Source organism: Crotalus tigris, unplaced genomic scaffold (assembly GCF_016545835.1).
Source record: "Crotalus tigris isolate CLP2741 ecotype Arizona unplaced genomic scaffold, ASM1654583v1 scf7180000018897.258386, whole genome shotgun sequence".
Lineage (NCBI taxonomy): Eukaryota > Metazoa > Chordata > Lepidosauria > Squamata > Viperidae > Crotalus > Crotalus tigris.
In genome coordinates this window covers 114,847-126,894 of record NW_024097264.1, presented here as the reverse complement: position 1 = coordinate 126,894, position 12,048 = coordinate 114,847, and the positions used below count along the sequence as shown (strand labels likewise).

The window sequence follows — 12,048 nt, the reverse complement described above, 5'->3', positions numbered from 1 at the left end:
GTAATATATTAGATGGAGCATCTGGAATATATCCCTATTATTATACAGTACTGGAAAAAAATAAAATATGTTTCACTGACATTGTTCTCATCTAACATGTTACAGTTCCATTTTCAGTAATACAGTTTGGAGAGGTTGCAGTATTCTTATATATCCACGTTTGTATATGTATACATGCATGTCTGTATGCATGCACAGGTTTATATATAACGAGCCTGAGACAAATTTTAACATGAACAGAAATATAAGGCTTAGCTTTTTTCTTCACAGAAAATGTGGGTGTATTTAGATCATTTAGGAAGAGGAAGTTCAATCACTCTCCCCCCCTCCCCCCGGTTATTTTAGTGAAGCCAAGATTCTAGAACAGTGGTTCTCAACCTTTTTAATGCCGTGACCCCCAACCGGTCTTAAGTCTAGGACTACTCAACCGGTCGTGAGTCGAGGACTACTCAATTGGTGCAGCACCGTTTGCAGAATGGGACTTTTGGTGGGCTCAGCAGGGCAGAGACAGCCTGGACAATTCCTATTGGCTTTTGAAAGCCAATAGAATTAGACTCTATTCAAGAGAGTCTATTCTATTGGCTTTCAAAAGCCAACAGAATAAAAGGGAGTAGCACAGCTAAGGAAAAGGGGGAAAAAATGGCAGACTGCGTTGTTTGGCGACCCCCGTGAAATGGTCGTTTGACCCCAAATGGGGTCCCGACCCACAGGTTGAGAACCACTGCACTAGAATAACTCAGTCAGTTTCCACTTGTCTGCTTTCTTCAGCCTTCTAAATACAATTATAGCACCTACTTGCAATTTTTCTTAAAGCCTTAGTCTCTGTAGAGCCTTATCATAGAATTACAGAACATTAGAAGCCAAGACATCTAACATTTAGGTTTTTACTGTCAGGTTCTATAGTTGCTACACCAGTCCCTGGTGCTACAAGTACAAGTGTTCAAACTTAATTTTGATTTTTCTGTGGCAAATATGAATCTCACCACCATGCAAGAATGTGACAAAGTTGATTTTCTGAAGGGATATAATTTAGTCTGAGTGGATCCCAGTTGTTGCTATCAATTGTTCAATTGCTAGATATTTTCACTTGATATATTCTCAAGTTTCAATACAATAAAATATAAACACTGTAGCTCAGGGCTGAACCGTGGAACTGTCTGAACTTGGTTATGTAGGTAACATCATCAGGTAATAAAACATCTGCAAGTAAACAACCAAACTGAGCACTAAGAATTTTATAAACTAAAAACCCTCAAAATGTTTATTCATTTATATATAAAATAAAATCCTGTTCTATATTTGATAGTTGATATATTTATAAGAGCCACGATGCATTTGCTTTTCTTTTTCAGCACCAGGTTAGTACCAAATTCAAGAATTGTCTTATATCTGGTATTGTACTTTTAAACAGCCAACTATTTGATATGAAAAATTGACATGTCATCACGGAAATTACTACTTATTAATATAATAAAATTTGAGTATATAGAAAACCCTGTAAAAAGTATTATATTATCATATTGCTTTTAATAATGAGACCAACAAGAAAAATTATCTGCATTGTGCACATTTAGTTTTATTGAAATCAACTGATCATCCTTCCATTTGGGAAATTATTAAATGTAATTTGGATATCTGAAAAACAGAGTATCCTTCATTGTTGGCGATTCTGTTAAATAAGCAACATGGATCCTAATATCAGCTGCTTGGAATTCTGAAAATAATAGATCACATAAATCATGCATAAATGGACATACAGATTAAGAGAAAAATATATTTACCTGAAACTTACCTAAAAACAAATTGTTTCAGTCTCTGCAAACAGAGGCAGAAAGAAATTCATTCATTCAAATGTAAAAGTAAAGGTGCAAAGTTATTTATTGTGTTATATACTATTGTGATACTTTTCAAATCTAAAAATATTATCTAAAATAATGAAATATATTAGATAACCCAATTCTATTAATGAACTAATATGAAAAAGGGATGATAGTTATTTAGATTTTATAAAAATGGGAGAAATGTCTCCTCTGATAGACAATATTAGAAAAGTACAGGATCATTACTTTGCAGTTGCAAACTCTTAACATGTATATAGGTAGTCCTTGACTTACGACTTCAATAGAGTCCAAAATTTCCATTGCTAAGCGAGGCAGTTGCAGTTATTAAGTGAGTTGTGTCTCATTTTACAACCTTTTTGCTACGGTTATTCAGTAAATCATTGCAGTTTTTAAGTGAATCATGCAGCCAATAAGCAAATCTGGTTTCCTCCATTGACTTTGCTTGTCACAAGCAGGCGGGAAGGTTACAGATGGTGATCACATGACCCCAGGACAGTGCAACTGTCATAAATACATGCCAGTTGCCAAGCACCTGAATTTTGATTATGTGATCCATGGGAATGCTGCAACTGTTATAAGGGTGAAATTGATCATAAGTCACTTTTTTCAGTGCTGTTGTAACTTCAAATGGTCACTAAATGAATAGTTGTAAGAAAAGAACTAATTGTATTGTGTAATAAGAAATGTGCTTTAAAGGCATAATTTATGTTGTGATATTGCAATATTGTCCTATGAAAGGGCTATAATGGTGACAGAATAAAGACATGTTCTCATTTTGAGAAAACTGCAGTTGTAACACATGTTCTGAGCCACTACAGAACTGCATTGCCAAACTGGGAGGATCTATTCATTTTTTTTCTTAGATTTCCAAGAGTGGTTCGTTAATGCCTGTTAAAAATATTTTGTTTCAGGGGTTTTTGTTTGTTCATTTCCTTTTTGTTTTATTTTGTAATTGTGAAACAAGAATTGTGTTGGCATCAGATATTCATTTTGTATGTTCCACATGCGTTAGATCAGATATCATTCTTGGATAGCTGGGGAAGGGGAAAAAATAATGGCAAATATTAAAAAAAAAAATCCATAAAGGAACTTCCTTGTGATTTGAGAAAAGGGACTTTTAAAAAATGTTTGAGAAATTTTTGTCTCATTTTGAACATTTTTAAATAGATCTATTAGATTATACCTTTGAAATCAATAAATATAAATGTGTACATGTGTACAGTTCAGCTATATATGTGTCCTATAAAGAAAAACTATTTTATTGCTTGATAAGTTATTAAAATAGCTATTGATTCAATCAATTTATAAATATGCTTATTAATATGATTTTAAGAAGATAACTTTATTACATCTTATGGATGTATATGTGTGTATTCATTGCAGATATTTGCCACCATTATTGTGTTAATTCTGAATCTTGCATCATTGCTGATGATGGCAATGTAGAATGTTTCTGTCCTCTACAATATGAAGGCACAAAATGTGAAACAGACAAATGTGTAAAATGTCATGGAGGTCAGTGCATCATAGACAAGAAAAACGATGACATAATGTGCAAGTAAGTTAAAGTTGGGATAAATCATGTAATTGAATAGCCAGAAATGTATAGTTTCCATATATCTGTAAATATTGGGTAAGCCAATATTATTGTTGATAGATCAAGACTTTGCATTGTCTGCAACTACATTAAACTGAGCAGATATGAATTAGAATGAGATGATTTTAAAATATATAAAATGAACTATTATTCAATCTTGTATAGAAATGAAAATTAGGCTACTTTGTAAGAAATATGGTAAAAAAGAGAAAATTTTATATATCCATTAATCAAAAATCTATTACATATCTATAATTAATTCAGTAGATTTAATGAAATAAGAATAGTATGCCTTAATGTACAATTTGCAGTAGCCATTTGTGCTATTGTAAAATATGTGCATAGACATTATTGTGGGAAAATATTTTAATTATACATTATCCATATTGTAAATGTCCCATAATAATTAATTTGTAAATAAAAATATTTATCTTTTGCCTTTCATGAAAAATTAATTAAAATCTGTATATGCCAGTTTTATTTCAATGGAAAACTAAAAGGGTAGAGAAAATCAAAATGTAATTCCAAACACACGTATATACAAGAGCACTATGCAGTGCACTTTGCTCCTTGAAATTGTTGTGAAATCTACCAGGAATAAATTTTAATATCATTTTTAGAAAATTCATGTTAATATCAGATTTATTTCAATAAAACTGATAAGCCTGATATTACTTTCAATTTTAGAATTGTTGCCTCTTATTAGCTATTGTAGAGCATATGAAGATCACATCTGCTGTATAGTATATTTTTCATTATTTTTTCTGTTTTCTCTTCTTTTATGAACAAGAATAAAATACAAGACAGAAAAATAGAAAAACAAACATCCAACACTAATAACAAGAAAAAATATATTCTTATGTACAAAAAAACCTCAAATGCCAAATATTATCATTAAACATAAACATTGACATTAAACATAAACATAAAAACATTAAATATAAAAAATCCACCCTGGCTGGATTCTGAAAATAAAAGATAAAAAAACCTCCCCTTACATCATGGTCTACAAATAGTTGTAACCTTATTTAACAAAACTACTTTATTAAATAAATATTTCAGATGAGGAAGTCTCTGTCTAATAATCAAGTCAACCAAATCTAACTACAACATATATGTAAAAAAGGGAAAAAAGTCAATAGGTTAGCTCAACTATTACACTAATTTTCAAATCCCTCTGTTAACCATCTGTTATTGTATTTAACACATAGAAAGTCTCCACACGGCTTCCAGTCTCTTATAAAGTTATCTAGTCCAGGGGTTCCCAATCCCTAGTCTGAGGCCCAGTGCCAGACCAGTGCAGTGACTACTGCAACGCGCTCTACATGGGGCTACCCTTGAAAAGTATTCGGAGACTACAGTTGGTCCAGAATGCAGCCGCTCGAGTGATAGTGGGTGCTCCTCAATACACCCATGTTACACCTATCCTCCGTGAGCTGCACTGGTTGCCTATTGGTCTCCGGGTCCAATTCAAGGTGTTGGTTATTACCTTTAAAGCCCTATATGGCTCAGGGCCAGGCTATTTGCGAGACCGCCTACTACCTCATAGTTCCCTTCGTCCGGTTAGATCCCACAGGCTGGGCCTCCTTTAGGTCCCGTCTGCCAAGCAGTGCCATTTGGCGGGGCCACGGAGGAGGGCTTTCTCTGTGATGGCACCCACCTCTTGGAACCAGCTCCCCCCGGAGATTAGGACCGCTCCCACCCTGTTGGTTTTCCGTAAGCTGCTTAAGACCTGGCTTTTCCGGCAGGCCTGGGGTTTATAAAATCTGACCCCTGGATGACTGTTCTTGTACTGTTTGTTTTGTTATGTTTTATGTGTTTTATTGTTAGCTGCCCAGAGTCCTCCCGGAGTGGGGTGGCTTATAAATTTTAAAAATAAATAAATAACTCATTCAGAACCGGGCCACAGAAGTGGTGGGTGAGCACACGCATGCACACACATGTGTAAAGCTGCATTTGTGAAAGTGGCTCATGCACGTGAAACCATTTCCTTTCCCCAATACCACAACCTCATCACAATAGTCAACAGTTGGCATCAATTTTCATTTCCAATGCTTAGCAAGTATAATCCTTGCAGCAGTCACCATGTAAAGAAACAGTGTTTCAAACTGTTTTTCAATTGGTTTGTGCATAGTACCTAAAAGAAAAGCTTCAGGTTTAATTCATATTTATATTTTAAATATTTTCTGCATTATCATTATTATGCTTATCCAGTATGTTTTAACATGTTTATAAGACTACCACATACGATAAAATGTACCTGGATTTTGATTACATTTTCAACACTTGTTAGAAATCCCTCTATATATTTTTACTTGCCTCTCTGGGATCAAATACCAATGATACATCATTTTATAAAAATATTCTTTCAGACTATAATTCCAAGTAAATTTTAAACTATTAATCCATACATTCTCCATTTAGCTAACATTATATTATACCCAAAATAATTTGTCCATTTTACCGTACAATCTTTGACATATTCATCTTCCAAATTCACCTTAAGTAACATTTTATATACTTTAGCAATCAAGTGGTCATCTCCAGAACTTGATATCCAATTCAGATTTAATTCCTGCAAAAGAAAAACTTTTTATTAAGTTTAAATCTTTCAAAAAATCTATAATAATTACACCAATCACAAACAAATCCTTCACTTAGTAGTTGTTCTCTTGTTATCTTAAGTCCCCCTTTTTCAAATACCAATACATCTTGATATGTCATCTATTTACATTCTAATAACATCTCTTTTCTATGTAGTGCTTCATGGGATAATACCCAAAGTAGCACTTTGTCAGCCAATTTTCTTTTATATTTCCACCATACATGCCTAACTGATTGCCTAATAATATGATTATTAAAACCAAGGTTAACTTTTACTTTGTCGTATCACAAGTAAGCATACAACCCAAATCTCAAGTCAGAACCTTCAAGATCTAACAACTTTTAAGTTTTTCAAAGTTATCCAATCTTTCAAACATGCCAAACAACAAGCATCATAATATAATCTAACCCAGACCTCCTCTTTCTTTAGCATCCTGCAAAAACTTATATTTAAATCTTTTTTATTTTGCCAAATAAATTTAGATACTATATCTTTCTGCCACTTTTTAAAAAAAGAATATTTAATATATTGGTATAGTCTGGTAACATTCTAGGTAATATATTCATTTTAATTACTGAAATCCTTCCTATCAATGCAGATCTAGTTTTTCCCATCTGTTTAAATAAACTTTATCTCCTTCCATATTTTAACATAATTATCTTTATATAACTTAGAATTTTCATCACTAAGAATCAGCCCCAAGTACTGTACCATTTTCACAATTTTAAAACCAGTTTTAATTTCCAATATCTTCAGATCTTCCACATTCAAATTCTTGGTCAATATTGTCATTATTTATTTATTTATTTATTTTTAAGTCCTCCATTTCTCCAAATATTTTAATCTTCCTCACATCATATTCAATATTCTCTAGCAGGTCAATTATTTTCGTTACTTCTGTGTTATTAAACTATCAGTGGGGCATGGCAACAGTAGGGAGAGAACAAAGAAACAAAGATGGAAATCATTCATATTTCTACTCCCTTGACAATAATATTATTAGTGAGATAAATATCTTGTGTTATATAAATACACATGCTTTTAAGTTGTCAAGTTATTAACAGTAAGTAAAGCTATTGTTTCTGGTCACTAGTACTGAAAAACGAAATTGTCAACATCTATTATAACAACTGCTCCCTAAGTCAAAGCCTCTGATCTTGCTGCATAATTAGTTGAGCATAGCAAACATATAACTGAACTCTCTTTGTTCAATATAACAAATATACAACTGATTGAGTAACCATGCTAAGTTAAGCTAAGCAGCCTGTAATAGCTTTCTTCATTAACCATGGAAAGTAATTTAATATGCTATTAAAAAAATAGAATGACTGAAGCACCCCATTCATCAGTAGTGGCATAGTTAACAATGACATGTTTTCCTCCCACAAATCATAGCTGCACAAATGGAAAAATTGCATCCAGCTGCCAATTATGTGATGGCTATTGCTACAATGGTGCGACTTGCCAATTGGATATAGAGACAAATATACCTGTCTGTCTGTGAGTATCATGAAATAATTTGGACATCTTTATATCCATGATTCCTAATGCCACATCGCCAATATAATTTCTTCTTTCAGAGTTGGATCATAATAATAATAATAAAGTTGGAAGGGACCTTGGAGGTCATCTAGTCCAACTCCCTGCTCAGGCAGGAAACCCTATACCATTTCAGACAAATGGCTGTCCAGTCTCTCTGATGCTGTGATAATGAAATTTTGCTTCAGGTTTGGTTTTGGTTTTGACAGTTGTCAATGGCAAGGATAGGAGAGTGACACCCTTAACTACATGATACTATTTTTATGTTATCTATTTTGATTATTACATATTATATACTTAGAGATGTAGGCATATTTATTTGTTGTTCAAATATAAATATATATTTTATGAATATGCTTATGAATAACATTTGCAAGATTGCAGAAATAGTACTGTACTAATGAAGCCTTTAAAACCCAAATTTTAAAATTAATTCTTAAATCATAGTTGTCCATATGATGTGACTTTTTGATATGTACTCTTTAAACATATATTGCAATTGTGTTATTATGGTAATTATAAAAGTACATTTCATTCTTGTAAAAGGTTCTGTATGAAATAAGTATAAAATGAGCATCCTAATTTTAATGTATGTGAAACATTTCAATGTCATTGTCCTTAGAGTGCTCATTAAAATAATCCATAATTGTTCTGTTATAAGAAAAGATTGTCAGATATTTGGATGTAATGATATTCTTCCAAATTCATCATTGCTGGATGATGAATAAACAAATGTGTTTATTACAAATTATTCAAGAATTAAGGACTGCAACATGTGCTTCCATGAGAACAGATTATATTTGCCTTCATTGGGCAGGATCATAATTCTAATATGGGTGCAGTGACTGCATGTGGAATTATTAGCTTCCCTTCTTTGTCTTGGATAATAACCTGATAAATTGGGGCACTATTAAGTATAGAATGTCAGTGTACTCAATTGGTCAGAAACCTGAATCAATTCAGAATTTAGGTAACATTCAGCCATGGGTGTTTGAAGGCTAGAGATAGTCCTTAATCTCTCCTGGCCAGCAATTATCAGGCACTGCAAAGCACCTGCTTGCTGTCTGCCATAATAGAAGAGGGATCAACTTGGTTCTGTTGAGTCCTGTGCCAGTTCTCTGTTTCCCAAGCTATCAGTAAGATTTAATGAACACTAATAGTGTAGACTTACCATGATGAGTGGAGCATATTTGCTTATTGTTCTTTTTATCAGCTATGTATTTGCATTTAAAAGATATTCAGCAAAAAAAGGTAGAATATTTATTTATTTAGCTGTATTTTACTAAAATTCTGCAGATGCTCTGTGGGGTTTAAAAATCAGCGCTGTGACCAGAAAGTGAACCCTTGTGATTACTACTGTCAGAATGAGGGAATTTGCACTTTAACTGCGTTTAATGAACCGAGATGCAAGTAGGTTTAACCTTCCACTTAATGCTGCACATTTTGTGATATCATTTCAGGCCACAGTTCATTGGTTCAGATCATGTACATCCATATCATCTCGCAACTTTTTCTTAATCTCAGGATTCATTTGTGTAATAAAATGTAGTTGTTTGAAATCTTGCTAATGACTATATTAAAAGATACAACATTGGATGTAACATCGTCTTATTATTAAGACAAAAATATTATACTAGTATATAATGAAAGGATATGACATCAGGACCTTTAGAAAATAACCCTGTCTTTAAATAGAACAATGTTTATAGAAAAGGCAAATTATATACAAATTCATCATACACCATTCTAAAACCAAACACTCTAATTCTAAAATATGCTAGTTAATAAAACAAGTAGACAATTTGTCAGCTGTTGAAGTGATAAATATCTTTTTGAATGTAATAAGAAAATAATTTTAAAAAGCAATTACCACAATAACAGCAAGTTAGCAGAGCTTTCTTAATCTTTTCATTATCTAGAATTTATTTACCATTGTATGTGTGTTTCAGGAAGAAATAGGTTTCCTATATATCAGTGTTCCTCAGGAAATAAAACTACATTCATCTTGATTAATTTTCCATTTTTTTTATAAATCATAACTTCAGGTTGGTTGAATAAAATTCATACTTAGTTTTTTCTAACAGAACATAATCAAATACAGAATTCACATTCTACTGAATTTAAGTTTACTTAACTATAAGCTTTTAGACAATAAATATAAATGAGAGATGATTCCAAGTTCATGACATCAAAATTAGTCCTGTACTGGGCTCCAGACCACATGTCTAACTGAAAGCTAACCTCCATGCAGTTTGTTTCATTGCTATCAGCATGAAAATTTACATTTGCTTATGCCAATCCATTTTCTTGCTATCTTTAAAATGTGGCAGATACTATATGAAAAAACTGCCACACAGAATTATATCCCATGTAATGGGAATTGATCCATTATTAGTTTTCAAATACATCATTACTTCTAGCAACAGATGTTCTGCAACTTCTAGATGTTCACTTTTTCTGGTCTTCCTTCTATATTTCCTAACTTTTCTATTTTTCTATTCTTAACCATTCTGTTGTTCTTCTTTTCTTCTTAGCTTTGCATACTGTCAATTAACGAAAAAATAGAGAATATATTTTAAGATTTAAAGTTGAAATTATACAAAGTAGTTTTTAAGGTCTGAGTAAGCAATGCAAACTATAATACAAGCTGTATTACATTTAATACAAATATTATTTTTCATAAGAGAATAATAAAATATGAGCTCTAACTAATCTTACTGTTATGATTCTATGAATATAGTCCATCATTATATGTATACCAAAATGTAAATCAGAATTTTTCAGTGTACATGTGTTCTGTTTTATTTGTTTGTTGTTGTTGTAGCTGCCAGCTAGAAGCAGCACAAAAATAATCCTTTCTGAATTTCCATTATTATATTATACAAAAATGGAAATAATAGTATAAAATGTTGTACTTTCTTTTTTATCATTTATTTACTTATTCATTATTATCTTACTTTTCTACCATTAAAACAATTCAAAATGGGATAAGATATACTTTAAAAACAATTTTAAGCAATATATTCAACTATATATTCAGTAGAATTGAAAATATGGTATCATCACCCAAGGTTTGATAAAATATATTTGTGATTGATGCTGTGAAACTTAGAATTGAACTGTAATTTTATATATCTGCAATATAAGATTACACTAGTTAATCATTTTATTTATATTTTATGATTATGATTTCTAGCATATAGAGAATTTTCTATGTTCAGAGGTAATACAAATATTCAAGATACAACCAGAGGAAGATTTTGTACTATTTGTTGTTTAACAGTACAAACAATTTGATTGAAAGAGAATGTAAAACAGCAATCCAATCCCTCCCCAATTTTATTGAAATTACAGTACTGATAAAATACACATCAGAAATAATTTAATTTCCTTAGGCTAAAGCTTCCAGTTATGATTTACTGCTTCTAATTGTATACAAATGCAAACAAGGCTTTTCCACCTTCTGGTAAGACACGATTTCATAAATACAATTGAGAACATTTTTAACTCCAATTCTAGGCATGCAGATATATGCATTTTTTATCCTACCTATCATTCATAATTGTATTACAAATTTTCAGATACTAGTTGCAAGATTTTCTGCTTTTCTAGTTAAATCAGATAAAGTGATTGATAGTCTTGTTCTAACTAGTAACCATTTGACAAGTCAGACTTTTCTTCAACCTCTTTGAGTATTCTCTGCAATCAGTCAATAAAATCTTGATTGTGTCTTCTTCTTTTGTACTGATCCCTTGAATCACATCCTTAGGTACTTTATGGACTTTGGGCCATTCACAAACTAAGCCTTCTAAGATCATTAGCCAAACTAACAGTTTCATGTTAGCCATTTAAGTTGCCGGTCATTTCCAATTTTTTCCCCAGTCTTTTCATGTTTCTCTAAAAATCCTCCTTTGCCTTTCTGTATCTCCTTTCCTTTCCTCTCCTCTCCTCTCCTCCCTGTGTTCAAGAGGCCTCAATGATTCTCAGAGAGCTAATGACCCACCTTCAAAGTGCTAACAACCAGATGACTGCAAGGAATATATATTCTTTCATTCCCTAGCATTCAGTGAGAACTGAGAATGCTTCTTAAATAAAAAGCAAAACATGTTCAAGAAAAAGCAAAGAAAGTTCAGTTGCCTGTTGAAAAGCACCTTTGGAACAACCATGACTTGGATGACTAAGCATGTCCACAGACATATAAGAACAGAGCTGAAATCCTGATGGTTTCAATTCCTGCAGCACCAAGCAGAATTTCCTCTCCATGCACAATGTGGAGCAGAAATTCTTTGGTAGACTGCAGGAATATTTAAATGTCAAAGGCCTGCCTACTGGAGGATTTCATCAGGAAGCTCTTGTACTAATGACCTAAGAGATCATTTAACAACCACAACCAAGAGTCCTAGAATTGCAGTTGTTGAATAAAGCAGTAACTTGATCAATGACTAAGATTTTGGTCCCAATGATGG

General features: G+C 32.4%; 1 protein-coding gene across 1 annotated transcript in view; it reads left to right on the top strand.

The window, feature by feature from the left end:
- The window catches only part of LOC120314353 (low-density lipoprotein receptor-related protein 1B-like), a gene marked incomplete at its 5' end in the record, with an annotated part of 153,267 nt that overhangs the window by 124,099 nt on the left and 17,120 nt on the right, over nt 1-12,048 (top strand). The window contains 3 exons of the mRNA XM_039357365.1: nt 3,225-3,399; nt 7,439-7,543; nt 8,879-8,992. Of these exons, the coding sequence (XP_039213299.1) occupies nt 3,225-3,399; nt 7,439-7,543; nt 8,879-8,992 (394 nt within the window). The remainder of the gene's footprint in view (nt 1-3,224; nt 3,400-7,438; nt 7,544-8,878; nt 8,993-12,048) is intronic.